Below are 27,068 nucleotides of genomic sequence, written 5' to 3' on the forward strand. Positions count from 1 at the left end.
CATGATGTCATAGGGAAAAGCTCATGTGGGGCCAATTGGAGCTCCGTGAGCCGGCCGTGGGCGGCCTTTGTTCGCGCACCAGGCTAGCCGTAGCACTTAGTGACGTACCAATAGATCATCCTGCGCCTAGGTGACACATCAATTCCGTAAGCTGTCAAGTTTCCTTGGTGCATATGCGTAGCCGTCAAGCCGTTGAAAAGTGGCCCAGATAGACTTTTGTTTGAGACTCTCAGACCAGCCCGATCTGGGGCTGGTCTCAGCCAAGCTCGATTCGATTCGATTCCTAAACCAGTTTGAACCAACAACAGTCTGCATTTGCAGCGTCACAAGTTTGAAAACTGGGTTGAAAGTCACTTGAATTTGCTAAAGCGCTAGATTTACCTCCCCTTGAATACGGGCTTTCTCTTCTCCGCAAACGCCTTGAGCGCCTCGTTTCGGTCCTCGGTCCCAATCACCCTCTCGTACATTTTGTTCTCAGTCTCCTGGGACGGCGCCTGCACCGCCTGCAGGGCAGCCCTGATACCGATCGGCCCACCCTCGCATATCTGCGAGGCGAGGCGCACGGCCTCGGTCAGCGCAGCCTCGCGCGCAGCACTGAGCAGCGCAGCTTCATTGTCCTTGGTGTCTGCGGCCTCCTGCTCGTCGGGCGGGAGCACTTCGACCAATCGATCGGCCAGGCCGATGAAGTAGGCCTCGGCGCCCGTGACGGCACGGCCCGTTACGATCATGTCGCGGGCCCGCCCGAGGCCGATGAGACGGGGCAGCCTGTGGGTTCCGCCTGCTCCGGGAATGATGCCGAGACGAGTCTCGGGCAGGGACACTACGGCGTTGGAGGTCAGGACCCGGAAGTGTGTGCACAGGGCAAGTTCGAGTCCGCCGCCAAGGGCACGAGACGATATAGCGGAGATTGTGGGGATTGGTAGGGCGTCAAGGGCGGCAAAGGTAGAGCGTAGATTGCTAAGGAACTCGTTGGTTCTGAGGTGCGCGAGACCGCACGTTAGCATTCATCCCCATAGTAGAAATTGACAAAAGTGATGCCCACTTTCGTGAGACTTACTCCTCTTGCGTGAAACCCCTCCGCTCCTTGAGATCAGCACCTGCGCAAAAGCTGCTCTCCACTGCACTGGCGAGAACCAGAGCACGCGTTGGGCCCTTCTCGCTGTCCCCAGCTATCCCACCAAACCTCTTGTTCCACGATGGCGTCGGGACCTCCTCGCCGGTTTGAGCATCGTATTGCCGGGTAATCGAGTCGACCTCTTCCCTTAAAGAAGCCAGTAGAGCGCGAGAGATTGCATTACGTGCTTTTGGTCGATTCAACTCGAGGACTCGAATGTGGCCGCTGTTGGGCGCGGGGAGGTCCGTCACGCGGATAAGGGGCTCCTCGGGTTGCTCGGCTGAGTAGTAACGAACAGTGCCGACGGCAAAGGCACGAGTAGGGCGGGCCAATTGGCGTGATTGGCGTATGGCTACCCTTGGGGCGTACGACAGTATCCTCGAAACTTGCGGCATCTCGTCGTTCAATTGTATCACGACCGATTATATATTGGGATGTTATGAGCTTGGTTAGCTCAATTGCTCTTGCTGGATGGTTGGTTCAACTTCATTGTTGCGGTGGATTGGCCCTGGCTTTTGGTGGGATGCATCAACAGCGTATTGCGGTTAGGCGCGGCATACCTCGGACTAGGCTTGAAGTGGGGCTATCACGACAGACTCTCTCACTGATCCAGAACCAACCAGACATTCAATTGCGAAACCTGACCTAGCACTCGTTCGTTTATGCGGCTGGGTTTGATGAGACAATCACACTTGGTCTTTAACATGTTCAACGTGATGTCGCTGGACTCGCGCGAACTACGAGTAAAAAGTATTGAGAATAATGGATGATTAACGGTCGGCACATTTTTGTCTTGTGCGATTACTAACTACAGTATGCGGCCCCCGTATATTTTCGTGCCAGAAACCAGTGACGCTTGTCGGCTCCAACACTCAGCCTCCGCCTCTTCTAGCACACTTGAGTGCACATCGATGTCAGGCATCTCAAAATGTGTGGCCAGCAAACGCAATGGCCAAGTTTGTGCAGCCTTACTGTATTCCTGCCTGTCTGATGATAAATTTCTCCGCCACAAGCAACGACAACAGAAAGATGGTCATCATCAAATAAGTTCGAAACCGTGTTTGTTCAATAATGATCCTCACCTCCAACATCACAATTTGCTCCATCTGCCACCAAAAACAACAGAGCATGCATAAAAATACATCAAAGGAAGCAGGTAATTCACAACAGCACCGCCAACAATCATCACCTCGGCGCACGCCATGAACACAACCTTCCCCCACTTCCCCAACCTCGCCGCCGAGATTCGGTGCAAGATCTGGGAACACGCCCTGGAATCCCACACGGATCATGTCATTGCCAACGCCCCTACCCAGATCAGCAACCAGACCGATAGGAACGGCAACCCAGTCCCTTTGGACGACGGCGAGTCCGTCCTTGTAGTCGACTGCTTCGCCATCCCCGCCGCGTGCCGTGAGGCCCGCGACGTCCATCTGAGCCGCTTACGGCAGCTGCGACGCGCGTCGCGGCGCTGCTTCAAGTACGTATCGGAGTGGTGGTACGACCCGCTGGGTGCGGGGCCGAGGGCCATCCTGCTCCGGGGCGAGGGCGGCGATGATGATGACTGCTCCGAAGTGGTCATCTCAGGCGGGCGGTTCAGGTCTGCTGAGCACCTCGTCGCCGTTGTGGCGATGCTTTTTGGGAACAATCCTGAGCGTATCACGTTGGACTTTGAGATCAGAAGAGAGGTCTCAGAGAGGGTATGCGTGAGCCGCTGGGTATACTGGCCCAGAGCAAGCTTTTGGGACTTTGATGCAGATGCCGGAACCTCTGGTTCGGATTCTGGAGGCAGCAGTGGGAATATCCTCCAGGATGTCTTGTGAGTTCAAAGACATGGTGTTTTCCGACTAACAGACAAAAGTACCGGCTTCACCATTATTGAGACTAACAAAAGTTTACTTTTAAGTGACCCTGTCTGGAAAAAAATCGAGGAGGAATTGTTGATTGCCAGTGAAATAGCAGATGACTTCCCCGAGGACGACGAACGGGTGACTGAGTTGATACCATCGGGTGCCAACCACGTTGTTGCTCTGTATCCGGACCTCAGCATGCGATGTTCCTATGCCATATCTGGCATAGACCACTTCACGGCGGTGCACCTATTCCGGATGCGAGACCTCTTCCACGCAGCCAGCGGCGCGCTGCCGCGGCTGTCAAGACTGGAGGTCGGCTTCGAGTTCTGCATCTGGTTTGCGCCAGATGACTTTGGAGGGGAAACTTGGGATGGTCCCGACTTGTATCAGGCGGAGTGGCTCAGACTCGGCTGCGTCCGCAAGGGAGATCTTTACTGTTGCTGGATGCATGAGTGGCCGAGTTGGACGTTCAACTGGAGGTAGTTATTGGCCAAGTATAAGGCAACCAGAGGGAAGATTGGCTTGACTAAACCGCGCGCTTTTGCGACTCTAGTGGCAAGCGAATAGCTAAACAGGTATGTAAGTTACCAGGTCTCGTTTCAATCCATATCGTTCTGGCCTGTCTATCCAACTCTATGCTTATTGTTTGTTACCTACAGATCTAACTAGAACTAATCTTGAAAAAAAGAAAAACGAAAGAAATATACCGCCATTTCATCCATTCCCTTTTCATCAATCGCGACATAATCCAAAAAAAAAAAAAACTCCCTCGCGCTCTCATTTTAAGACTGGCATATGACATATCAGCTGATTCAAACTTTGTGATTTAACAGAGTAAGTCTGGGTTAATGCTAGATCACACTGTTTCCTCAGTTAGCACGCATATGACAAGCAACCACACTCACAACACCATCACTGCTACAAAGCGTTATGTTGCCTGCTAGGTGATTATTTGCTTTATCATGTGCTTGACCGACTGTTTGGACGATTGCTTTGGCGGCTGTTTGGACGACTATTTTGGCGACTGTTTGGGCGACTGTTTGGGCGAGTGATCGGGCGGATGGTCGGGCGATTTGTCGGGCGATTGGTCGGACGATTGGTCGGGCGGTTGGTCCCGCCAATGATCGGGCGAGAGTTCGGGCCAGTGGTCGGACGAGTAGGCTCACGAACGGCCGGGGAATTGTTCGGGCCAGTGGTCCGGGGGGCGGTCATACCAACTGTCGGGCGAGCGTTGCGGGGATTAGGAGTACGAAAGGGAGGGAGAGGGTTCCGGCTACTGGTCGGGCGAGTGTCCGGGGCGGCTATCCGCGGAACAGGCCTGGGAATCTTGGATTCGCCCTTCACGGGAACCTTCTTTGATAGCCTGGGTATTGTCGCCTTATTGGAATTACCGGGCGCACCCGGCTGACTGGGCTGTTCAACCGGAGCCGGAATCCGAGACCTGGGCAGCTCGTGCTTTACCATACTAGCAATCGGGCGCAGGATGGCACCCGGGCCACCCGGGACGATAATAGGGCTGAGGCCCGCCCTGTCCCCACCGCCGACGCCACCCTGGGCGATCGCCTGCAGCGGGCCGTTGACCGGCTTGAAGCCGACGAGGATGCTCTGACCCCCGTCGAGGTTGAGGGCCACCGAGGCGCCTTCAATAGTGGCTCCTGGGAGGTAATTCCGTAGGAACATATCGATCAGCGCTCTCATTTCGTTTATAGTCATACCAGAAGCCCTCGCGGAAGTGTAGGCAAAGACGATCTTGGTACGACCAGTCTTAACAATGACCAGTCGCTCGTTGGGCTCATACGACGTTGCTATTCCACCTGGCACTTTGTTGTACGGGTCTTTGAATTCCAATTCGGGCCTGTTAGCAGGCAAAATTGAATGCATGTCCGGCCCGGAGGTGAGGTAGCTCCTGTCGTCGCCGGTCAACTGGGCGTAGTACCTCTGATGGGGGTGGTCGCGACCGATGACGCAAATGTCGTTGGTGATGGACGTGGGGCCGACGATGCAGCCTTTGAGCTTTTCAGCCTCTTCTCCTTTGAGCGGCTTTGGATCTACATCGGTCGGGAAAGTCTCCGTGTGGTCCGTGACGAAGAAGCCACCGTTTGTGAGGATAAGAGGTACCTTGTCGTTTGCGTACCTGGCCTGCGCAAAGTCCCGGATATTCTGCGTGGCCTTGGGCGTGCCCACGATCCTTGTGATGGCTCTAGGAATCACGACGGCCGTGAAGAGGCCGCGATCTTTCATCAACCTCGCCACGGCGGCTTCTTTCTGGTTGGCTGGTCGCCTTTGTATATCCTTGTAGAATTGGTGGGCGATGGTTCCCGACGCTTCATCGAGATGGGTGACCTGTAAAAAGTCTAGTGCGTTGATCAGGGAGCATAGAGTGCTAAGGGCTAGGATTATATTCATGGTGGAGGTGCAAGTTTTGCGGAGGGGGAAAACGGAATTGTGGTTGTTTTTGAGGCTTAAGTGATGCTTATGGAAGCTACAAGCTAATAACAGGGACGATCAGGGGGGAGACTGAGGAGAGAAAAGGAAGGGGTGAGGTATGAAAATAAAGAAATAAAGGCTTGAAGTACAGTTAGCAAGGGAAAAGAGGTACGGGAGACGTAAAAGCTGAGATTGTCAAGTTGTATGAGTTGTATGGACCAGTACAAACGTCCAGACCTGCATTCACGAAGTCCGTTCAGCCCGTTTTTATATCAACCTCGTTTTACTCGTTCCACTTTCCATACAGTAAACGTCAGAGACAGGGGGAAGGGAACTACACAAAGTCTTGTCAGGACTGAGTGAACGTGCCGAATGGCATCTCGAACACGAAATTCTTTCCATTCGACGCTGAGTTAAGCTACACACCCAGATCTCGTCCAAGGATACGGTTGGGTGCCTCCCGCGTAAGATAATAGTCGTAAGTTGTGTCAGGCACCTTTTGCTCCCACACGCCTGTCCACGACGCAAGTACACAGAAAGCTATGAGATCCTAGAGAGGGACTGGCAAAAAAGGGGTAGAAAGTTTGTGAACATAACAAGAATCAGACCGCTACAAAGAGAGAGAAAAAAAAACAATATGACAAATGGACGACCTGTTCCGAAGTTCAACTGGCAAGGGCAAGAAGTAGAATGCGGTTATTTGAATTTATTCGTTTGTCTGTAAGAGCTTAGTGCAGCTTAGTTTCCCTGTTTGTCTTTTTTTACGTTGTAAAACAGCCAATCGAGGTAAAGGTACGATACGAGATCGTTACGTGCTCTGAATTAACCAAGGGACGAGTTCGAGTTCGACCTTGGCTACCTACCTTAGGTAGGTAAGGTGTTTCAACGCTGTGTATAAGATCATGTCGCCCCAATTGCGGTGGTGGAGCTAAGTTGTTGGCCAAACTCAGTATTCATATTAAACCACTTTATTATGTGTGGCGCGGGAGGAGATGAAACGCAGTAGTTGGACCTGTGAACAGTACAGACTATGGAAGTGAATCGCCATTTATACCTCCGTTCTCTTAATCCCTTAGAGGCCTCAACGCCTTTTCTCTCTTCTTCCCAAAAGCCACGGTTGCGATCCAGTTGTTGATGAACAAGTAGAAGAACGCAACTACAATAAGACCCAAAGCGGCGAGAGGCCCTAAAATGGCAAAGATAGCAAACCCGTACGACGCCGACTGGAAAGCCTGATTGTCCTTGAGGTCCGTCGCAAGGCCGACCTGCATCGCAGTCAGGACCACGACTACATACCCGATGCTGCTGACCAACAGCCCCAAGTTGTGGCGGAAGAAGGAACCGTACTGGTTAAACATGGCTGTGTAGTTAGCCAGCGGCGTCTCCCAGTAGAAGTATATCTTGTTCAACCTGCTGAGCCGCAGCTCCCCATAGAGGAACCGGCGATGCATCGATGCGTACATGGCTGTTGGCTCGCTGCTCAGGAGCTGCGCGACCAGCTTCCGCCATGCCTGCCATTCCAGATCTTCGGGTAAGAGGTGGTGGTCCCTTGCGATGCGGAAGTCGCTCTCGCTGGCCACCATTGCTGCATACGTGTAGAGGAAGCCCCGCGCACGCCTGCGGTATTCCTCGAGTCTTTCGTCTTCTCCTGCCGTGTCCTTTTGCTGGAGCCGCGAGCGACCCGACAGGTCTGCCGTCCAGAAACACGGCTCGAGGAAGAAACGTGGTAGAGGCTTGATGTAGATGCGGCCGTCGCCCCACACCAGACGCATGTCCATTCTCTCCGAGATGACGATCTCGCGGCCCACGCTCCGCTGGTAGTGGAGCGGTCGCGGCGGCATCGGTCGTCCGGTCAGCCAGAGGTGCTGGTGCACCTTATCAAGCCGTTCGAGGTCGGTTTCCGTATCGATGCATTCGAGCACGGATTTGGAATCTGGAACCGTCAGGGTTGCGTCTACGCGGATTGATGCAGGTAGTATGTTCGCGAACTCTTGAGATATGATGCTTGTCACCGCAGGTGTATCAAGAACCGCAGACACGAGGTGGAATGGAGGCTGGCTCACATCTAGTCAGCAAATACCCAATCACAAAGAGACATGAAATCACTCACCATGTCAAAAGTCATGATTTGTGCTGTGCAAGATTGGTTCGGTGGATTGTTGACTTGGAAATTGTGGCTAGACTTCCAAATACACTTATAAAATAAACGAAGAAGCTCGTAGGGAGAAACAACAGACTTATTCTACGCTGAACCGCTGAGTTTCCGATGATCTCTCCTGAGAACACTCGAAAAAAAGACTTACAAGGTAGCAGGTTTAGAAAGAACTTCATCAGGTACCTAGGTACCTATAGTGGCTTGGTCATGTCCTTTGTTGACAGCATCGCCGCTGGACTCATTGGTCCTGGGGATTCCGTGACGCGACAAATCCCTGGAAATTCAAATTAATCTTTAATCTATATTGACGTCGATCAAGATCTCAGCCGCAGCCAGAGCAGTTCTATCATTGGTGACCATATCTTGCTTGAAAACCGGTCTGCATCTGATGTCAGAATATCTCGATACCGGCACGGGGGACGACAAGGTACCTGAGCTAGGGGCGAGGCAGCGTAGAGGGGTGGAGGGAGGGCCAAGCCTTTGGCGGTAGTTAGACTGTCGCTGGACGCTTGTGAATAGTTGTCTGGCGATATAGGGAAGTGCTGGAATTATTCAGATGCTCCACATTCTCTTCTTTCCTCTGCCCCTGCACTGATACTGGTTAAAACTCTTCAACTATACTGATATTCACCGTGAGCTGATTTCACGATTGAACTCTTGATAGTCGAGCAATAGAAATATCACGATTCATATGTTTAGTTTTGCCCCACCAGGCCCATGTCTTCAGCTGTATCCTGTGGTTACACGGCAGAACGTAGTTTCAGCCACGCGGCAAGCCTGCCAATCGAATGTAGCCTCCTGGACTAAAAGTTCCGTCATCATGACCTGTTTCCTGCATCGACTCCCCGAATCACAGATGTTAAGTCCAGTTACGCTTTTTCTTCGTGCCACGTAGCTAAGCAATGCCTGTTCATAATATACGTCTGACAATGTAGTGATTATCGACAGCCTATTATTCCGCAACCCCCTTACCACTTGAGGCTACCTTTTGGGTCATATGAAGCAACCATCTTCGTATCATATACCTGGGCTGATATACAAATGTGTTCCGCGGATTGGCCTGGCAAGACGTCGAAGAGAGAGCTAGCAAGATACAAATATATAACCGTCGCTGCCTATTGCTTCGCGAGCTTTTGGGAATGGCTGGGATTTCAACACACGGTCGATTGTAGAGAAATACTTATGTTTGCATCTATCCGCTCGCCGTTACCTACCTACCTTTTTTATCTGTGCTACTACATTCTTTTTTTTGTAAACTTTTCTTGATACAGCCTCCATTTCTATTCATTTCTTCTCCTTTCTAAATACTAAATCCAGGCCCGTGTTACCCAATTCATCATGCGCGCCAAAGAAGACCTCGAGCAGGGCTTGTACGAGGTAATCCCGGTACCACAAGCTGTACCAAAGGATAAGGACGTCGAGTAGGTGACGGTATCGAAAATGAAAACTACAAGATTCAGTAGCTAATGAGATAAAAACTTCCCGGATAGCATTATCGTTGTCCCTGGGCTTGGAACAGATCCTAAGGCATGCTGGGGTGCGCCAGACCCGAAAGAACCCTTCAACTGGATCACTAGTGCAGATGGCCTCACTACACAGTTCGAGACAGCCCGGATCTTTCGCTATGCCTATGCCTCAGCGTGGAGGGGTCCGTACAAGATCAAGAAAGACTTTGATGAGAGTATTGTCAACGGGCTGTGCGTTGCGCTTAAAGAAGAACGAGAGGTTTGTCAGCCCAAGTCGTCAAACTGTTTCTTGCTTTCACCTTGTTCGTATAGGGTTGATTTACCTCCTTTACTCCTAGAAGCTCTGCTCAAAATCGAGACCTATAATATTCATCGGTCACAGCATGGGAGGACTGGTGGTCGCGCAGGTGAGTCGCCGATTCCCTCGTTAGTTTGGAAAAGCTTCACAATGTTCACCCTGAAACCACAGGCCCTGAACGCAATGCACAAGCGTCAGAACATCTACGGAGACATCCTTCCCTGCGTAACAGGATGTATGTTCTTTGGTGTACCGTTCGATGGAACCAACTTCACTGCTTTACCTCAACTGTGGAAAAAGATTGAAGACTTTCGCACAGGGGCAGGCAAGTATGACTCCCTACTCAGTATTCTGGAACCAGGATTCCGCAATAACTACCTCCGCAGCCTCTGCAGCGACTTCAAGGATCTGGCTCGCATGATCAACCCTGGCATCCAGCTGTTTTGTTTTTACGAAGAACTCGACATCGACGTCAAAAAGATTCTGACCGATCTTGGTCTTGCTGCTCTGGTTTCTTTGGCAAAACTCCCAGTAGAGAGCCTGTTGAAGAAGTATTTTTCACAAGAGGTATGCATTTTCACCATGTTATGAGATCTCAGGCTGAGAAAGGACATAGACTGACTAACCATTCTGTAGAATGGGGCAACAATGAGGCTTGTTGACCAAGCTTCTGCCACTTGTGTGGCGACTCGAGACAGCATTGGGCTGCAGGTAGGCCACAGTGATCTAGTAAAATTCCGCAACGCAAACGATCCAAGATATGCACAGCTGGTGCTTCCCAGATTGAGAGAGCTTGTCGACAACTCGAGAACACACGCCAGAAAAAGGCTGATCGCGAGCGGCCTGACCAGCATGTCAGCCGGGGCCGTCGACGCCCTGAGAACCCTTCTCAGCTCCTATGTCAACAACAAACATAGAAACGCCCTGGCAAAGTTGGGGAAAAACAAGTCATGGATGCTGAAAGAGAGATCCTATCAGGAGTGGGAAAATCTTTCGGCAAGGGGAGTCTCGTGCTTTTGGCTGACCGGCCCGGGCGGCATTGACAAGACGTCGATTTCCCTGTCCGCTGTTGCCAACATAGAAGAAACCAACCTAAAACAGGTCTCCAAGTCGAAACATGTACCTCTCCTTGCTTTCTTCTTATGCGACACGACGCCTCTTGGCTCATCGCCATTGGAGCTACTCAAAGCTCTGCTCGTCCAACTAATAAACCAGAACCCCCTCGTAGCCGATTATGCAAAGCATTTGCTGGCACAGGGTCAATACCTAAAAGATGATTCCTTTTCTCGGCAGGACAGCAGCAAAACCTCAAAGATGGACATAAGAGCCACCATAAGCTTGCAGAATCTTTGGAATTGCCTTGGCAAGGTCCTCGAGAACGAGTCCTTTGGCGACATTTACATCATCGTTGACAGCATCCACCTCCTCGCTCGCGACCAGCAGTCTGAGCTGCTGATCAACTACATCTACGACTATGTCGCAAGGTCACCTGAGCCAGGCTCGGCCTCATGCCAAGGCAAAGCTCGTCGCTGGCTGTTTACCAGTGCGCAACGAGGAGGCCGCAACCGCTTCGAGCAGCTTATGAGGGCGTGTCATGTCGTTGACTTGACCTCGAATGAGTATAAAGACAAGATCAAGAACTCCCTCGAGGAATACTCCAAGGATCTGGTGGAAAAGTTACATCAGGAAAAAAAATACAAGCGGGACCAGTTATATATGATCCATGACCGGATGAAGATGAATGGGGACGACAAGCGCTGGATTGCTATACAGTACATTCGTTTGAGGGCCTTGCCTCCTCAAAGCAGTAGTGAAACAATCACCAAGATTCTGAGTCCGACCAATGCTTCTGATTTAACAAGCCTAGTGCGGTACTGCTGGCAAGCTGTTAGTCTAGGCAAACCCAATCCATATTTTAGCACCATGATGAAGAAAGCTTGACTGACAGAGACATTCTACTTATAGATTATTCAGAGAGACCCAGATGATGAGCACAACTTGAAGACTCTCTTGAAGGCCTTGGCCCTCGCCTTTAGACCCCTCAGCATTTCAGAGCTGTCTATCTTGTCTGACATAATAGATGAGGACAAGGTGAAACGGCTCATCCAGAAATGCGAACCAATGCTTCAGCTAGTCTCAGAAGACCAAAATGTTCCAAGGGTCGAATTCAGCGACACCACTCTCAAGGTCGGCTTTCTCTGGGAGTCGGCAGAGCTTGTGAGACACTCGCCTGAAGGGGTGCTGGATGATACGCAAGGCCAAGCGCAACTTCACAGTGAAGAAGAACAATATTCAATTCTTGAGGACTTCCATGGCGTGCTCGCAATGCGGTGCTTTTCCTTTATGGAGCGCTGCGGCGTCAAGTCTACGGGCACGGACATGTTGGCTGGTAGGGAATCGCCTGACACTACACTTCAGGATGCAGAAAATTCATCAGATCGCACCTACTTTGGAGAGTTCTGGATTTTGCATGCAATCCGAGGGAAGCCCGAGCTAGCCAAGTATATAGCGAAGGATCTGCAGCTCTTTTGGGCCAGTAATTCTTCCCTGAGGGCGGCCTGGTTGAAGGATTACCTGCCATTAAAACCATCAGTCAGTGACGGCAGTTCACACGAGGGAATGACGGCGCTCCATACTGCTGCCTTCTTTGGTTATGACCTGCTATTAGAGGAGCTTATTCGGTCTGGACATAAAGAAGAAATAGGAATCTTCAACAAGGATGGCCATACACCAGTGAGTTTATCACAAAACCTCCCTCATGGGACATCGCGATTTTGATTTCTCATCTGGACCCATTGCTAACATGTCGAAAGCTTCACATTGCTTCCAAGTACAACAATGTCAAGGCTGTTCAGGTTCTTCTAAGCTATACTAAAGAAGACGCCATAGACATGGCTCATGGCGACAACGGTACGGCACTACACGCTGCTGCAATCCAAGGACACATCGAGACCTTGAAGCTGCTACTCGACAACGATGCAGACCCGAATGCTTTTTGTAAAAGGTTCGGCCCCGTCGTTAATGCCGCGATCCTATCCGGAAACAACGATGCGGTGACGCTTCTGCTCAGCAATGAGCGCCACAACCTCGAAGCCCACAAGGGAAAGGCATTGCCGCCGCTTGCCCTCTCTGCCGCCATGTCCAAGCGTGAAGTCTTTAAAGAGATTCTGACCAGAAACGAGGGCAAATGGACGGCTGAAGACTACCACAGTGCACTGTTTCAATCCTGCTTCATCCAGAGACCTGAGAGCATCGAGATCCTCAGGGATATAGCACCGAAACACGTGCTGGATGACGACGTTCTGCACGAGGCCATGTTTAAAGCCGCCGTCTGGGACAACTGGGACTGCGTATCCATTGTCTTCAATATCAAGCCGAAAGTAGCTAGCTGCGAAATCTTCTATCTTGCTGCCGTGACCAAGCACGGGGGCAAGATGGCCGACGACGTGTTGCACAATATCTGGGCTGAAGGCGGACCTCGCATCGTCCCGCGGGAAGTCATCAACGCAGCCTTGTACCAGGCCACTGACAACCAGAAGGCCGGCACGGTAGAATGGCTTTTGAACTTTTGTCATGCCGACCCAAATGCGACAGATCAGAGGCCGACTGTGCTCCACCCTGCCTGTTTTACGCATGCCCCTGAACAGCTTTTTGGGGATGCCCTCACGGCCGCCGCGTGGGATGGATCGTATGATATCGTCAAGATGCTCCTCCAAAGAAACGCAACGGTGGACAGCTCAAGAGGATGCGCGCTGCAGATGGCGGCCCAAGAGGGGCACGCCGAGGTGGTCCGGCTCCTCCTCCTTCATGGTGCAAAGACGAACAGGGTCATTGGAGGCCCGGGCGCCGAGCCAGATTATCATGGACCGGAGTTTCCGGAGGCTACCGCCCTGCAAGCGGCCTGCCGGTATGATCGAGTTCAGGTCGTCGAAGTCCTCCTGCTCCACACAAAGGAGCCAGCAGACCCGAACCTCGGTGGAGGCATATATGAGAGACCAATCTTTGCGGCTACCCGAAGAACCTTGCCAAAAGTCCTGAAACTCCTTCTTGCTGCTCCCACGATCGACGTAAATGTCGTCGGCGGCAGGGATTTGTCCACCCCACTGATCAACGCCGCCTCCTTCATGTCGGTCGAAGACGTCGAAGCACTGATTAAGGCCGGAGCCAACGTCAACCAGGTTGACGGAAATGGCGACACGGCTGTCATCCACGCAGCGCGTAGAGGCGATGTCAATACCCTGAAGCTCCTGATCGCCCACGACGCTAGTATCCTACACGAGAGTCGCCCAGAACATAAATTCGCCTTCCAGATTGCGGCAGAACATGGCCATATCGAGTGCATACAGGTGCTGGCCGAGAAAATCTCGGCGGTTTGCCGCGCCTTGAACACAGTCGCCGTGGGCAACTCGTCGATGCGTAATCTTCTGGCCTTGCCAGAAGGTGACGACTACCGTTTTGCCGACATCGAAGAGATCAATCACCTAAAGACGCACGCTCAAGATCTCCAGCGTGAGCTGGACAAGCTTGAATACTTCAAAGACGAAGAGGAAAATATAAGAAAAGGGTTGGCAGAAGCAGAAGATGTGGCTAAACGCTGCATCCAAGAAAGGCTTGAAGCGGTGCGCGCGAGGGATGAAGACAAGTCAATATATGACCAAAGGACCGAGGAATACGAAAGACGTACCAGAGAGTACGAGCTTGGCTTGCATGGCTATAAAGCCCTTGAAGAAGAAAACGAAGAGCTGAAAGCTGTCATCGCTGCTCGTGAGACAGAGGTCAAAACCATGGACGAGGCCCACAGCGCCGAGAAGCGAAAGTCAGAGGATGAGAAAAGAAACGCCGAGGCTGCACAGGAACGCCAGGAGAAATTGTTGAAGGCCGAGATCTCGAATTTGAAGGCAAAGCTAGAGGCTCTTGAGAGACCGGCCGAGTCCCCGAGTCAAGGGGTTCCAGTGCCTGTCGACCAGCCCCGGCCCTCTATCAGCTCCCACTCAGCTAGTCACTCTGACGGTGACAGCCAAAGCAAACAGGGGAGCCGCGAGAAGATGATAAGTTTGGCGCAAATGACTTCGGAACGTTTGGGCTCGGGATGGAAGAAGGTTAACAAGAATTTCAATAAGGGGGACACTAAGGAGGGAAACTGATTCTAGTGTTTGGTTTTATCAAGCGTTGTATATCTTATATTCTGTTTTTTATGGCATTTCCCTACCCGGTTACTATACCAAACTCCCATCGAAGACACTTTACGGGCTTATTATTTCTCAATCAATTTCGCAATCAGACGCTGGACGACGGGATGCTTATAAACTTTGAACTGATTACTGCGAATAGGTTTATCCAAATGCATGGCAGCGAAAGGTTTCTTGATTTTATCGATACTAAAGAAAAGCGTATATGCTATAGCCGACCCTCCACAGCCGACTGAAAAACAATATGGACACGCCGGAGGCTGCTGGGATAGGTATAAATAAACAGCAGGTTGCCTCGTCCTGCTGCCCAATCGCATTTGCTCCCGAACCCGCCGTTTCTTTTCCACCTAAAGGACGCTTGTCCAGCCCCGTTGACCGGACCATCGATCACGGCCGGTTCGAAGAAGCCAGAGCCTCAATCTGAGTTTAGAAGTAATGAAGAACCACCAGTTGGGATTGGATTATGCCCAAATCCGTTATTACCAATATTACGCAGCATTTGGACCACGGTTTTATGCCCTTCTTCCACTGCCAATGACAGTGGCGTTTGGCCATATTTATCTGTTGCATCGACCTCGACCTTGCATGTATTCAACAGCACTCGAACCACGGCCTCGTGCCCATTTTTCGCAGCATATGATAGCGGCGTTTGGCCATATTGATCTTTCGAATCGACGTCGATTTTATCTGTATTTAACAGCATCCGAACCACGGTTTCGTGCCCTTTTTCCGCGGCAAATGACAGCGGCGTTCGGCCATATTTATTTTTCGAATTAATGTCGATTTTACCTGTATCCAACAGCATCCGAACCACGGTTTCGTACCCCCTTCCGGCGGCAAATGACAGCGGCGTTTGGCCAAATCGATCTTTCGAATCGACGTCGACCTTGTTTGTATCCAATAATATCCGAACCACGGCCTCGTGCCCTTGTCTCGCAGCCCATGATAGCGGCGTTTGGCCATATTTATCCTTTGTATTAACGTCGACCTCGCCTGTATCAAGCAATATTTGAACCACCCTTTTATGCCCAAAGAATGACGCTAAAATAAGATTTGTAGCATTTTGTGGTAAGAAATGACGAGCCCGATAAATTTCCGACCAGGCTGTATAATGGGTCGAGTTTGGATTACAAATCCTTAGCGCCAAAGATATAAGAGCAGTATTTTCGACATTAGCTTCGCGGAAGTGAGAAGCCCAATTTTCGGCGGAATAGTCCAACAACTCGGTTACCACATCTTTTTTTGTTCGGAGGCTAAGATAAACCGTGCAGGACTCTGCAAGAACCGCGTGTGCTTGGCAGATATCCAAAGTATGCGCCCATGTTCTGGTGATAGTAGGGTCTGACAGGCACACTGCGACAGGAAGGAGAAATTCCCTCGCCGTCTGATGGAGAAAGTAGACTCTTTTGTCGTGCACCGTAATAAATAGCCCACACCACTGTCGAAGGAGCTCTCCGAAGTTTTCGTCAGATTCCATATCAAGATCTTTCAGAGATGGTGTATCCATGCTCAAACCGACTGCAATTTGCATTTCGTCGAGTGTTAGCGGGCGGTATGCAGCAAGGAGGATGAGAAGAGCTTTCTTGGCTTTTGTTGAATCGCTGGATCGGCTCAAAATCTTCTCGTACGCCTCATTCACCGTGACTGGTAAAGTTTGGATGGCAGAGTCAATCCCTCGTAAGGTCCTCTTGAAAATTGATTCTTCCAGATGGTGCAAAACGAGATACAACCAGAGATATGTACGATGTTTTGTACTTTTAAGGCGTTCTTCTAGGTGTTGTTTGAGGGCTGGATCCAACTTGGGTATTTGGCCAACGCGATATTCGATGACTGCATTGATCTCCTCGCTAATCGTTTCCGAATCATCTTCGCCCTTGACTCGGATGTTGGGAAAGTTGTTTTCGAGTTTTTGAATGTGGTGAATTGTTCCTTGGTAGGGCCGACTGGTCAGGAGGATTTTCAAGCTTTTTGGTCTGGCTTGATTGAAATGTTCGTGGATGAACCGTGACAATGTTGGCATGTGGCGTTCATCTTGACGACACTCGTCCAGAGCGTCAAGAATAATCAAAACAGCTCCGGCCTCTGGATCAGCGCTAGCACTCTCCAAAATACTCCAAAGAGCAGTAACATTTTCGGCAAGCCCTGCTCCGTCCTGCCTATATCTTGCCAAGGCATGCCGCATTAGCTGAGGGCGCAGGCAAAGCAATTGGTGGACCAAAGCACACAGAGCCAGCTCAATCGTGTTCTGGTCAGTGTCCCTAAAAAAGAAGTAACATATCGCAAAGTCGTTGGATAACATGAAGTCGAATTTGGAGTCGATAAGGTATTTCGCGAGGACGGATTTGCCGCACCCTGGATCGGCCGAGACCAGCAATGGACCAGATTCGGCCGCTAACCATGATTGGTAGCTCTCATGGTTGAGGAACCAAGAACACGTATCTGATACGCGGTTTTGCACGCGCTCTTTGTACCAAACATAGTCTCCTCGTTTCAAAGTTTGTAGACACTTGTTTTCTTCTGCCTCCCTCGTCATTTGGACGAGCTCGTCGAGTGCTGCTCTGGTCGCTGCGGCATTGATTTGCTGGGACATATCGTCGACATTGCGCACTAACCCTTTCACATTTTGGAGCATCTCCTCCCAAGAGTCCCATTTCGCAACATCTCTAACGAAGGTGGCGAATCGGCTTCTGAAGAACCGCAATACACTCTGGGCCTGGAAGTCGATAATTGCCTTGTAAAGATCGATAAGGAGTTTTCGTAGATTGTGTTTCGCCTGTGCTGGGAAAATCTGCTCATTTTTCCCATGCAGAAAAAACGACTCCATATCTGTGTAATACTGGATCTTTTGAGTAACATACGCGATGCCCTCTTTGTTTGCTTGGTCGACTTCGGCTGGATTGGTCAGGAGGGGTAAAAGCAAGCAGACGCCCGCCCAGGCAGCACTTGCCATCGGGCTGGCCTGCACCGCATCATCGATCCAGGCTTTCCCAAACTGGATACCTGTAACAAAATGCTGCATTTGATCTTGGAGCACAAACTTCTGCGTCCCAACCTTAAAGGCAATTTGCTTTCGCTCCATGTGTTTCTGGCCCATGGCAATGATGTTTTCCATTGTCTGCCGTGAACTTGTATCACTCTGTGCTTTTCGTTCCGCTGTTTCGGTATTGGAGAGGTCGAGTGGCTTCGTCCGGCCATTGGACGCCTTGGATAGGACGTCTTTCAAGTCATCCGTTGAGGGTGTCTCCTCGAGGTAAGGCGAGGTTTTGAACAGCAGTTCCTCGTATGCCTGCACTATTTCTGGTTTCTCTTGTGCAAGGGCTTTATACGCCAGATCCCATAAAGATGGTGAGTCCACCGTTGCACCGCCATCTTTAGGCGTTGGTTTGTTGTTCGTTGGGCATGACATTGAAGGTAACAACTCGACGGATGTTTCTGTGTTTGGAGCATTCGTTGCTTTCGCTTCGTCGGCATCTCGTGATGGACTGGTCGATCCGGCAACTTTGGCCTCCTCAGTGTGCGCTTCGTAGTCATTTTGAGCTGATGAAATCTTGTTTGAACCGCTCAGTTTCCAGCGCCAGATCTTCTTCCATGGGCTGGATTGTTTTCCCGAACTCGGGGGAGCTTCGCTGGGCTTTTTCTTCCGCCCGAAAAGCCTCATAATGATGTGCGGGACGGGACTGGACGATACTGTAATGTGCGCTCCACAACAGAGGTAGAAAGTTCGAGGAGGGAAAATATGTCCGGAGCGTTGGACTAAATGCTTGGTGCCTATGAGATTCTTCTTTGTTCGAAGTTTGGGAGAGACACTGAGAAGATGATGCCAGGGCTAGGTACGTTTCCCCAATTCCAAGGCGGATTAAGAGCAAGTCAACCCCTCTAAGGCCTTCTCCAATCCAATCTGTAGTTTTTGTGATTGCTGATTGTGGCTTGCGATACGGGGAAAACATTTCCGCTGATTGGGTAGTAACTACATTTGCCCACCCTATCAGACATCCTCATATGTCGCAGGCCAAATGGTGGCCGTTATAGATTACCTCCTTCAGCCATCACCAATCCCGTTTCTGAACAAGCGAATTTTGAGTATAGGGTGTGATGATTTGGCAATCCAAAAGCAACTGCATGCAACAACCAATTCGGTATCCAGGTCAGTCCGAAATGACAAAAGTCGTGGATTATCATTTATGCCAGGGCCAAGATTAAATGCTCCGTCAGCCCCCTCAGCCTAACTTTGACAGTTCAGTCTCAAGTCCACCGTGACTTAACCTCCGAGAAGATCACACACACAGGGGTCAAATCGATATTTTAAGTCGACTTAGATCTAGAACCAGGGTCAATTCAACTCATGCCGCCATATCTCACTTCACTTTCATTTTTTTCTCAACACCGTTAACCGATACCAACGAAGAAAGCCAATGCTATGAGTTTGAAGTAAAACCTATATCAACATGGCCGCATTGTATTTCCTAGCTCGTACTAATTATAGCTGACCAGGACGGAAAGCACAAAGCGTCTATATAGCAATGGCATCAATGGTAACATAATGCATTATTGTCTCACATGGCCACCAAAAACGTCCTCCATCAGGCAGATATCCCACCCATACTTCAAACCCCCTCAGGAAAACCTCATGGGGTACCGATCAGACGTCGGCCCAAAGAACCCAGCCTCGGGCAACGGCAGCAGCGTAGCGTTCTGATTATACGCACGATAGTCGACACCGGCCGTGGTTACCGTGTTCCCCCACCACGGCAGCTCCGTCCTGGTCATGACGAGGCCAAAAGTCTGGATCGTGGCACTTATGGCAATCCCCACGCCGAACCCTGCCTCGAGCAGGTAGTTGTACTTTTCCCACCAGGCACCATAGTGCCTCTTCACATGGTACATGAAGAAGAAGCTGAGGTAGATGCCGACAGTCGCGTACGACAGGTTGTTGCCGCCGGTCCAGTTGAGGGCGCCCGCCCAGGCCACGGCCGGGTCGAACCAGTAGAGGTGTGATGCCGGGCCGAGCACCCACCTGTCGAGGGAGTGGAAGCGGCGTTCGGACGAGGAGCTCTGCAGATACGAGCGCAGGCGGCCGCCGAACCTCCTCCCCACGCCCCATGCGATGCCGACCAGGGCGCCGATCAGGAAACAGTAGGGGAGGATGGGGTAAAGCTCAAACATGTTGCGGACGCCAAAGGCGCCGTAGACAATGGAGGAGGCGTAGACGAGCACCGCGTTGGTGCAGACAAAGTGCTGCGCGTTGTCCCACTGGCACAGCGTCCCGTCGTTGTAGTTCAGCACCATCCAGTCCAGCATGCCGACGAAGATGAAGCAGTTGATGAAGACGGCTATCATCTGAGCGCGGAACACGGCTCGGGGTGGTACCTTGGCGTAATGGCCCATCTTCTGGTCGGAGATGTAATCGTGGGCCTGGGCATCAAAGTTTTGGCCAAAAGCGACAACCAGAATTAGGGCCTCTGGGTTCCCGACGAACCAGATGCCGCCGAGAAGCTGGAAGAGTACATTGAATCCCATGGTTACGTTTGCTGATGCCATGATGAGCACTGAAGGGATCAGCATGATGGCGCTGATGCCCACCACGGCGAATAGAGACCACACCGGTAAGTTTACGGGCCAGACCTCGAGGGCGATGATTCCCAGGGCCAAAGAGGTGAGGAGGACTGCGAGGAACCACCAGTCGGGAACCTCGGGGTACACGCTCATGAGACGAGTGTGCGGATCGTCGTACGACTCGTAAATCGATTTTCGGTGTCGGATGCCGTTCCACATGTCGATGCCAGATCTTTTGATCGAGTCCCAGTATTGGATAGTCACGCTGAAGAGAGTCATGGGATACCATGCAAACCAAGCTCCTTGGCCAAAGACGTTGGCACCTGAGAAGAAGGGTGGGCCATACTCCTGATATTTTCCAAGATCGATAGAGGTGCGATCATCGTTGAGTATCTTTGTAACATTGTATTTGACGCCAGTATTGTCAAAAGCTGTATTGAGGTGTCTGTCAGCAAGGCCATGCAAAATGTCCATATATGTGAGTATAAGGAAATATACATACCCTCGTTACTGTTAATGGGCATATATGCAGACCAGTACATATTCCCCCAGTACATCCCAATGATGATCAGACCTGAGATGATTCGCATGGAATACTGCTGGATGGCCGAGAACCAGGGCGTGACAAGGATGGAACTGCCCGCAACGTTGTAGTCAAACGTCGGCAGCGGGTTAAAGCCCATGCCTCCCCAGAACCCCGTGATCATGCCCAGCGTGAAATTCTCGGGCGCAATCCAAGTCATCCAGTTGAAAGATCTGACCGCCTTGAAGAGGTAATTTGGTATCCAAAAGTAGAAAAACATGATTACAAACGCCGTCAGGAAGAAGCGGTACCGCGATGCCTTCCACCCGTTGATGACCTCCCCTTTTTTCTCGGGCAAGACCAGCGCCCTGTTCAACGCGAGCGCTGGGAAGACCTTTGGGAATATCGCCGTCACTGGATAGACGACAAACCGGCGGAGAAGCCCAGCAAATCCCAGGCCGAAGAACTGTGTCGCCAGCGCCAGTACAATCTCGTACGAAAACGTGACCCAAGTGTTCCCGAGATACTGCGGCATCCGCTGGACCAGGTACACGTAGTACACATTGCCCACATTGTTGGCGATGGTGAACATGATGGTGGCCAGGACCTGCTCCTTGTAGGTCCAGGGGCCTGGATTGAGCGTGTACCTGGTACCCCTGAAAGTGAGACCCCAATCTGGGAGGACTTTTGCAATAAACTTGCCACAAGGTGCCAGGAGGAGCTGCATCACCTGAGCTTTGATCTCGATGCTGGGTTGACGCGGGGAGAAGAATGTGTTGATAGCTGTACAGCCGGCGGTGAAGATGAGACCTAGAAAGTACGCCCTGAAGGTTTCGCAGGGTGTGTTTGGGTCGTCTCCTGGCATGGTGACTGAGCGGACTTCGGGGTAAGGCGAGTGCTGTTTGGAGTGTCAGCATGTGGTTGCACAGGGTATTTTAGTGTAGCTTGTATATGCCATCTTAACTTACATAGTGAATGATAGCCGCCTCGGTCTTGAGGTCAAAATCATAGTCTGCCGGATCAAGCCCCGAAGCCTTTTGCCCCTGAACCAACAACTTGATCTTTGCCATTGTGGCACTTGGAAAATTGGGATCGATGCTATGAAAGTCAATGGCCTTGACGAGAATCTCCATCGCCTGCTCTTCCGACATGAGAGCAATCTTGTCGAGGATGTACACGACATCAGCCGACGGCGCGAGGTTCTCCTCCTCGGCCTTGCGCCCATAGTACGCCTCGACCTTGGCGCGCATCTCGGGAGTGATCCCCGCGGACCCGTCGCGCATCTTCTCGACAATCTCCTCAATTTCCTCTGGCTGTGGCGCCTCCACCGCAGTGGGCGCCGCTGCAATCTCTTCAAAGGCGGCTGGCTCATCTCGGGTAGTCGACGGAGACATTGCTGCAGTATTGCCGGTCAAGTTTCGTGTGGTCCGCATAGTCGCATGCTTCTCTCCGGTATCCTTCTCGACCCTGGTGGCCGAAGGATAAAGTGAAGAGCTGGATGGTGTCAGACTAGGCATTTCGGGAGGTGCGGCCTCTTTGATCTTGTTTGGTTTAGTCATTTTAGAATAAAGTGTCTGGTATTTCGCCGAGTCCTAGGGTAAGGTATTGCGAACCTCGACCTTTCAACACTCCCTGCCGGACAGACCTGACATTACAGACTCTTTTGACCGGAAAAAGAGCAAACTGAAGCCGCTTGATCGAGTGTTTTCTGGTTACTATCCATCCATAAATAACCTCTCCAATCCTGTTTCCTCTTCGGTCCTTGACTGCCCCGACAATGCGGGGATCGCCTCGCATCACACTGATCGGCACAGAATAGCTCCCTGGTGTCGATCCCGTCTGCACATCGTAGCTGGGTGGTACTCGTGACAACCATAGCAAACACGGTTTCCCCAAACCTCCAACGCCAACGGCGGAGAGATAGAGGGAGACATGCGCAGGCAAGGCAGGTCTGCAGCGAGCTCTCGGCATATGTGCGGGGTTGAGCATAAGAACGAATTACTTCTTTGGAACAACCCCAGGGTTCTTCTAAACAAAACGATCGTCAATTTTGGTTCGAGGTGGCGCCTGCAGATGTAACGTCTCATTACACAAGACATCCCGTCGGTATATGTGCAGGTAGCCCCAAGTCTGCAAGATAAGAAAGGACTTGACGGGCAACTAACGGACTGCCATGACAATGGTAGCACCAAAGGATTGCAGCTTTGACAGACAGAATACGGCAAGGGGTGTTTATACCTACCTAGTATGTATTTCTGTATCAATTGGCCCATTGACACAGATTTTGGCATCTTGTGTCCAGACAACCCCGCCGTTCAACGTCACTCATGCTGTTGTTTTTCTCTTCAAACTTGAGATGGGAAATAGGATGCAGTAAAAATGACCAGTCGTTCAATGAAGAACACCCGAATTTTAACTTACCAGGGGCTTACGGCCAAGTCATTAATACTTTTGCCAAAGGCGAAGCCAGGTAGACTTCCGTATTCACCTTCATTTGCGCATACCTGACCTAACTTCCCGCACCCTTGTTCCAAGAGCCATGTGACGAATCGCTATATGCTGAGCACACACTTGACTTCACCCGTATAAGAATGGTCTAGAGACAGGTATGGGGTTGAAAGTTTTTTGGATTTGGCGCCGTGAAAACTCTATATTAGTTGGATAATTGTATTTAAGCAAGCCCACAAGCCAAGTAGTACTTACGCTGCATGGCAATCAAAAGGTCTTGGGCTCAAGAAAACGGCCCAGCGTATCGACATATGGCAAATGAAATACAGATCTCGAAAGGGGGTAAAATATGGGTGAAACAACGACAAGCGTGAGTTAAAGTAACCGGTGGCAAAGCATCAGCATTAAAATATGGTAGATTCATAAAGAAGATCGTTTCTGGCAAGACAACAGGCAAATAAACAACCAGGGTATAAAGGGCAAATCCCGCCATGAACCATCAACCTGTCCAAAGTAACCGAAAACAGTGGCAAGTCCGCTACACGCTAAACATCAAAGAATCAAATGCATCCTCGACCAACCAGGGCACCTACATGCGCCCCATGCTGGTCCCCGAAGGAACAACCTTCCCATTAACAACATGCATGCACCCGGGCATCATCGCAGCCTGGTCCTTGCTGACCAGCACCCAGTTGCCACTCATGTCTTGAGCGTAGAACCCGTCCGCGATCGCGACTTGCTGAACCGGGTTTGCCAGAGGCGTCGGCATGGGGCTCGAGTAAGCCGTGTCGTACCCGGTCGTGGCTATCGAGCTGATCACGGGTACCTTCTTGTAGCCCCCGGCTTCGAAATCAGGCTGGTCGTTGTTTGCTGTGATCTCATCGCCATGTTGGAAGTCCATGTTTCCGGGCTGGACGTTGTTGGACTTTCGTTCGACCGTGAGTTGGTGGTTTGGTGGCATATGGCTCTGAAGGCTGTCCTCTAGGCCCCCTGATTTGAGAGATTTGAGTCAGTAGATGAACTTGTGTCTTTCTGTACAAACAGAAAGATAGAGATCAATGAGTAGACTTATCAGGGGACTCACAGATGAGAATGTAGACAAACTCGACAATGGTCGGCGCCCAGAGGAAGAGGGCGAGGATTTGACCAAAGCCCCATTGGGACTCTTCGCCCAGCTTTCCCGAGTTGTTTCTAATCTTTTGCCGGTACCATTGGAGAAAGAAAAGTGACGCCCACATAAGCACCAAAGCCGCATAGGCAGGAATCAGGTGCCACGTCTTCCTGAGTCTTTGCAGGGTTGGACTGTCTCGGAGGCGCGGAATGGCGAAGCCCTTGAAAACAAACACGGTGGCGACGAGCCATATTAATGGTAGCCCAATCACCATAATTTGAAGTGCCTTTTAATAGCAGGTCACCATGTTAGCCTTGCAATATGATGGTGGAGCGGTCACGGAGGAGGTTCCAAATAACTCACCTTCACAATGTTCCAGTAGATATGCCCACCGCGTTGATCACACAAGTATTCGGCATCGTAGTCTCTGCGTTGCACTTGCGTCATGGTGCTGGTGTCGACTTTGCGCGAGTCATAGTCGCTCTCACCTCTGGGAGAAAGGAAGACTTCGACCGTGATTAAAGCCCAGACAAGGAAAAGCACGGCCCTGTAAGTCAAACAGATCCAGTTAGCCATATCTTGGCACCAGCGATACAAGTCAAGTTCGGTATGCAGCAGTCTTTTCCTCTCTTGTGGTCTTGTGCCTTACCTTCGAAGCCATTTTTTATGCTTAGCCCCCTGGCCCTGCTCGGGGGCTCGCATGAAGCAGTATCCTACCAAGATGGGAAAGATAATGAACACGCAGCTGGCCATTGACAATGACATGTCGTACCTGCTGGCAGTACCGAAAACCGAGTCTCTATCGTCAATGTTCTGGTTGATCTACCCATACCATCCATCGTATTAGTCACATGCATATTTATATTCGAGTGGGGAAAAAGAAGTTTAGGACCAACCTTGTCAATCGCAATATAAATTCCGGCGACGAGCATCGACACGCAAAGCATCATGGAAGCTGTAATGTATCCAAAGAAGCTACCGTGAAACGCCTCAAGCACTCGCTTGGAAGCCTTGTGGCCAAAGGTGGCGGCCCGCATAGGAATGCCTTGTCGTGAGGCATGTTGCCTCTTCGCTTGCTTGTACCTCTCGATTGTGAATGCTATCAAGTAGGCAGTTGCCAAGCCCGCGCCGATATAGTATGAAATCATGACCTAATTATCCGGAGACGATTATAGATGAGTATCTGGTCCGAAGTGCGAGAAATGATTGCGCAGAAGAGAACTTACCCCTATGCCTGTCATGTCGGCGTTGCCAATGAAACCGATGGCTTGGCAAAACTCCACTTTGCACTTGTCCATAGGGTCATAAAGTATCTTGACAAGAAGATCTTCTTCGGCCTTGGTGACGTTTGCTTCATTGTAGCCTAGGAATTTTGCCAAGTACCATGAATTCAGGTCGGCATAATAAGCCAACAGAACCTCTTTAGTCTGAGGGAGGCTTGCATAGGGGGAATCAAAGCCATCGGGCAGGGCCATTTTGACAAAATCAGGGGTCAGTAGCAGGAGAGGCCCCAAAACTGACTTCTTGTCTCTTCTACAATGTGGAAGTGGGCGTTAGCCAGGAGACATCAGCCATTATTATCACGGGGATCACAAACCGGTATGTGGTGGTATATGCGGTTAGCCATTCACCAAATATCGTGCAGTTTTTGCTGAAGTCCATGTCCTGCAATCTTGGGTATTGCTCGACTACGTAGTCCAACGTTGTGTCGAACTGGCCTAGTGAAGAGTTCGCCATCTTTGAAAAGAGCTGCCGGTGATCGGGCAGCGGCTCAACAGACTGGAAGGAAAGTCGTCCAAGTTGCAGGAGTCCAAAGGGATGGATGAATTGGGCAAGATGCCAAAGCCTCGCCTTGGATATCAAACTCAAAAAAAAGCATAGTAATCAAGCGCAAAGAAAGGATTGTTGCTTGTCTTATGTAGCACTGCTTGATCCAAAGTGCTGGGCGGCTGAGAAACTGGAGTTCACCGCAGCCTGGCCTCCCATGTCGTTCGCGGGAGCTAGCTAGCTGCAGGGGTATGCACCCTTCACTAATGAGTAAAATCGTGGGCCCAGAACGCCGAACCCCATCACCAACACGACTGCTTTACCCATAACTCTCCAACGCCCATTTTTTAACAGTTTATTTTATGTCAAGCCATAAGCGATAGCAAATGTGAAACGCATGTATTACTATCTGTGAGTGTCATAAACAGTCTCCGTTAGTAGAGGAGCTCACCGCCGAAGTGGTTCAAGGCAAGGACGCTCTTCGAAAGAGCTTGGGTGCTGACTGTACACAAGCAGCAGCTCTGTAAAACAAGCAAACCAGTCCCCGTCTTGGTCTAGCACCAACGCTCCTTCTCGGAGCTGACAGCCAAGTGGGCAGGCTATGTTAGATAACCTTGGCAAGAACGGGTCCCTTACTTGGGGGCTGTGAAGTCGAAAACACAAAATTTCAAGGTAAAGAATACCCAATCGTGCGTTATGCCGGCAAGAAATTCCGAGAAAGCCAATCCAGACGAGGCGATGGGTGACAGCCCCATGTGAAGTGATCACGTTGATCCAATCAATCCAAACGAATGTTGAAATTTCTGCACCCCATGGAGAAAACTCGATCCTCGCATATCTCGAGGGAAATTGCCAGCAATGTGCCGACCCTGTGCCGACCTTGTGGGATGGAAGGGGAGGAGGATCGTCTGAGAGAAGAGGGTGTGGATAACCGGGGGTCAGGCCGTCGCGATTAACAAAAACAAAATCAAGCATTCTAGACTAGACACCCAGCGCGGTTACAATAAGCGACTGACACTTGTGGGTTGGATGTACAGGTGAGAGCGACACGAGGGACAAGAAAATGGAGACTGGATTAATAAATTGAATTAATCACCTCATTAACACCTCCTACCCAAAGTAGGGCAGCCTAATATAAGTGGATCCAGATTGTCTTCGCCGTAT

The 27,068-nt window shown here is 50.8% G+C and overlaps 8 protein-coding genes across 8 annotated transcripts; 2 read left to right on the plus strand and 6 right to left on the minus strand.

Moving 5' to 3' along the window:
* Nucleotides 1–153: 153 nt before the first annotated feature.
* Nucleotides 154–1,580, minus strand: PgNI_00718 (uncharacterized protein). Its single transcript, XM_031120796.1, has 2 exons — nt 1,058–1,580; nt 154–975 (listed from the first exon to the last, which is right to left on the minus strand). Exons 1-2 carry the CDS (start codon nt 1,507–1,509, stop codon nt 378–380), a joined length of 1,050 nt encoding a protein of 349 aa, XP_030986321.1. The 5' UTR covers nt 1,510–1,580; the 3' UTR covers nt 154–377.
* A 214-nt stretch (nt 1,581–1,794) lies between these two features.
* On the plus strand, nt 1,795–3,731 carry PgNI_00719 (uncharacterized protein). The gene is made up of 3 exons (XM_031120797.1): nt 1,795–2,933; nt 3,021–3,542; nt 3,627–3,731. The coding sequence occupies exons 1-2, from the start codon at nt 2,317–2,319 to the stop codon at nt 3,448–3,450; spliced, it is 1,047 nt and encodes a 348-aa protein (XP_030986320.1). The 5' UTR covers nt 1,795–2,316; the 3' UTR covers nt 3,451–3,542; nt 3,627–3,731.
* Nucleotides 3,732–6,360: 2,629 nt separating this feature from the next.
* PgNI_00721 (uncharacterized protein) lies at nt 6,361–8,183 on the minus strand. The gene is made up of 3 exons (XM_031120798.1): nt 7,981–8,183; nt 7,505–7,928; nt 6,361–7,448 (listed from the first exon to the last, which is right to left on the minus strand). Exons 2-3 carry the CDS (start codon nt 7,517–7,519, stop codon nt 6,459–6,461), a joined length of 1,005 nt encoding a protein of 334 aa, XP_030987490.1. The 5' UTR covers nt 7,520–7,928; nt 7,981–8,183; the 3' UTR covers nt 6,361–6,458.
* Nucleotides 8,184–8,720: 537 nt separating this feature from the next.
* On the plus strand, nt 8,721–14,608 carry PgNI_00722 (uncharacterized protein). The gene is made up of 7 exons (XM_031120799.1): nt 8,721–8,970; nt 9,040–9,274; nt 9,354–9,422; nt 9,485–9,880; nt 9,950–11,200; nt 11,279–12,046; nt 12,127–14,608. Exons 1-7 carry the CDS (start codon nt 8,888–8,890, stop codon nt 14,455–14,457), a joined length of 5,133 nt encoding a protein of 1,710 aa, XP_030987488.1. The 5' UTR covers nt 8,721–8,887; the 3' UTR covers nt 14,458–14,608.
* Nucleotides 14,609–14,889: 281 nt separating this feature from the next.
* PgNI_00723 (uncharacterized protein) lies at nt 14,890–15,979 on the minus strand (the record flags this gene model as incomplete). The annotated part of the gene is made up of 2 exons (XM_031120800.1): nt 14,890–14,922; nt 15,110–15,979. 2 exons carry the CDS (start codon nt 15,977–15,979, stop codon nt 14,890–14,892), a joined length of 903 nt encoding a protein of 300 aa, XP_030987489.1.
* A 1-nt stretch (nt 15,980) lies between these two features.
* Nucleotides 15,981–18,160, minus strand: PgNI_00724 (uncharacterized protein; the record flags this gene model as incomplete). The annotated part of the gene is made up of 3 exons (XM_031120801.1): nt 15,981–16,020; nt 16,131–16,146; nt 16,258–18,160. The coding sequence occupies 3 exons, from the start codon at nt 18,158–18,160 to the stop codon at nt 15,981–15,983; spliced, it is 1,959 nt and encodes a 652-aa protein (XP_030987486.1).
* A 705-nt stretch (nt 18,161–18,865) lies between these two features.
* PgNI_00725 (uncharacterized protein) lies at nt 18,866–22,351 on the minus strand. The gene is made up of 3 exons (XM_031120802.1): nt 21,547–22,351; nt 20,558–21,476; nt 18,866–20,486 (listed from the first exon to the last, which is right to left on the minus strand). Exons 1-3 carry the CDS (start codon nt 22,135–22,137, stop codon nt 19,117–19,119), a joined length of 2,880 nt encoding a protein of 959 aa, XP_030987487.1. The 5' UTR covers nt 22,138–22,351; the 3' UTR covers nt 18,866–19,116.
* Nucleotides 22,352–23,330: 979 nt separating this feature from the next.
* PgNI_00726 (uncharacterized protein) lies at nt 23,331–26,282 on the minus strand. The gene is made up of 7 exons (XM_031120803.1): nt 25,735–26,282; nt 25,364–25,670; nt 25,034–25,288; nt 24,787–24,959; nt 24,501–24,684; nt 24,111–24,423; nt 23,331–24,016 (listed from the first exon to the last, which is right to left on the minus strand). Exons 1-7 carry the CDS (start codon nt 25,872–25,874, stop codon nt 23,616–23,618), a joined length of 1,773 nt encoding a protein of 590 aa, XP_030987484.1. The 5' UTR covers nt 25,875–26,282; the 3' UTR covers nt 23,331–23,615.
* Nucleotides 26,283–27,068: the final 786 nt, after the last annotated feature.

Source organism: Pyricularia grisea, assembly GCF_004355905.1.
Source record: "Pyricularia grisea strain NI907 chromosome Unknown Pyricularia_grisea_NI907_Scaffold_1, whole genome shotgun sequence".
In the NCBI taxonomy this organism is placed as follows: Eukaryota; Fungi; Ascomycota; class Sordariomycetes; order Magnaporthales; family Pyriculariaceae; genus Pyricularia; species Pyricularia grisea.

Excerpts from the sequence above, each read along its gene's own strand:
- PgNI_00722 (XM_031120799.1), top strand. The coding sequence starts at position 8,888 with ATGCGCGCCAAAGAAGACCTCGAGCAGGGCTTGTACGAGGTAATCCCG. Across the intron at positions 9,275-9,353 it reads CGCTTAAAGAAGAACGAGAG|AAGCTCTGCTCAAAATCGAG; the intron begins GTTTGTCAGCCC and ends CTTTACTCCTAG. Across the intron at positions 9,423-9,484 it reads GAGGACTGGTGGTCGCGCAG|GCCCTGAACGCAATGCACAA; the intron begins GTGAGTCGCCGA and ends CTGAAACCACAG.
- PgNI_00718 (XM_031120796.1), bottom strand. The coding sequence starts at position 1,509 with ATGCCGCAAGTTTCGAGGATACTGTCGTACGCCCCAAGGGTAGCCATA. Across the intron at positions 976-1,057 it reads AGGGGTTTCACGCAAGAGGA|AACCAACGAGTTCCTTAGCA; the intron begins GTAAGTCTCACG and ends CGCGCACCTCAG.
- PgNI_00726 (XM_031120803.1), bottom strand. The coding sequence starts at position 25,874 with ATGGCGAACTCTTCACTAGGCCAGTTCGACACAACGTTGGACTACGTA. Across the intron at positions 24,960-25,033 it reads TTTATATTGCGATTGACAAG|ATCAACCAGAACATTGACGA; the intron begins GTTGGTCCTAAA and ends TGGTATGGGTAG. Across the intron at positions 24,424-24,500 it reads TCTACTGGAACATTGTGAAG|GCACTTCAAATTATGGTGAT; the intron begins GTGAGTTATTTG and ends TGCTATTAAAAG.
- PgNI_00725 (XM_031120802.1), bottom strand. The coding sequence starts at position 22,137 with ATGACTAAACCAAACAAGATCAAAGAGGCCGCACCTCCCGAAATGCCT. Across the intron at positions 21,477-21,546 it reads AGGCGGCTATCATTCACTAT|CACTCGCCTTACCCCGAAGT; the intron begins GTAAGTTAAGAT and ends CACTCCAAACAG. Across the intron at positions 20,487-20,557 it reads GCCCATTAACAGTAACGAGG|CTTTTGACAATACTGGCGTC; the intron begins GTATGTATATTT and ends ACCTCAATACAG.
- PgNI_00719 (XM_031120797.1), top strand. The coding sequence starts at position 2,317 with ATGAACACAACCTTCCCCCACTTCCCCAACCTCGCCGCCGAGATTCGG. Across the intron at positions 2,934-3,020 it reads AATATCCTCCAGGATGTCTT|TGACCCTGTCTGGAAAAAAA; the intron begins GTGAGTTCAAAG and ends TTTACTTTTAAG.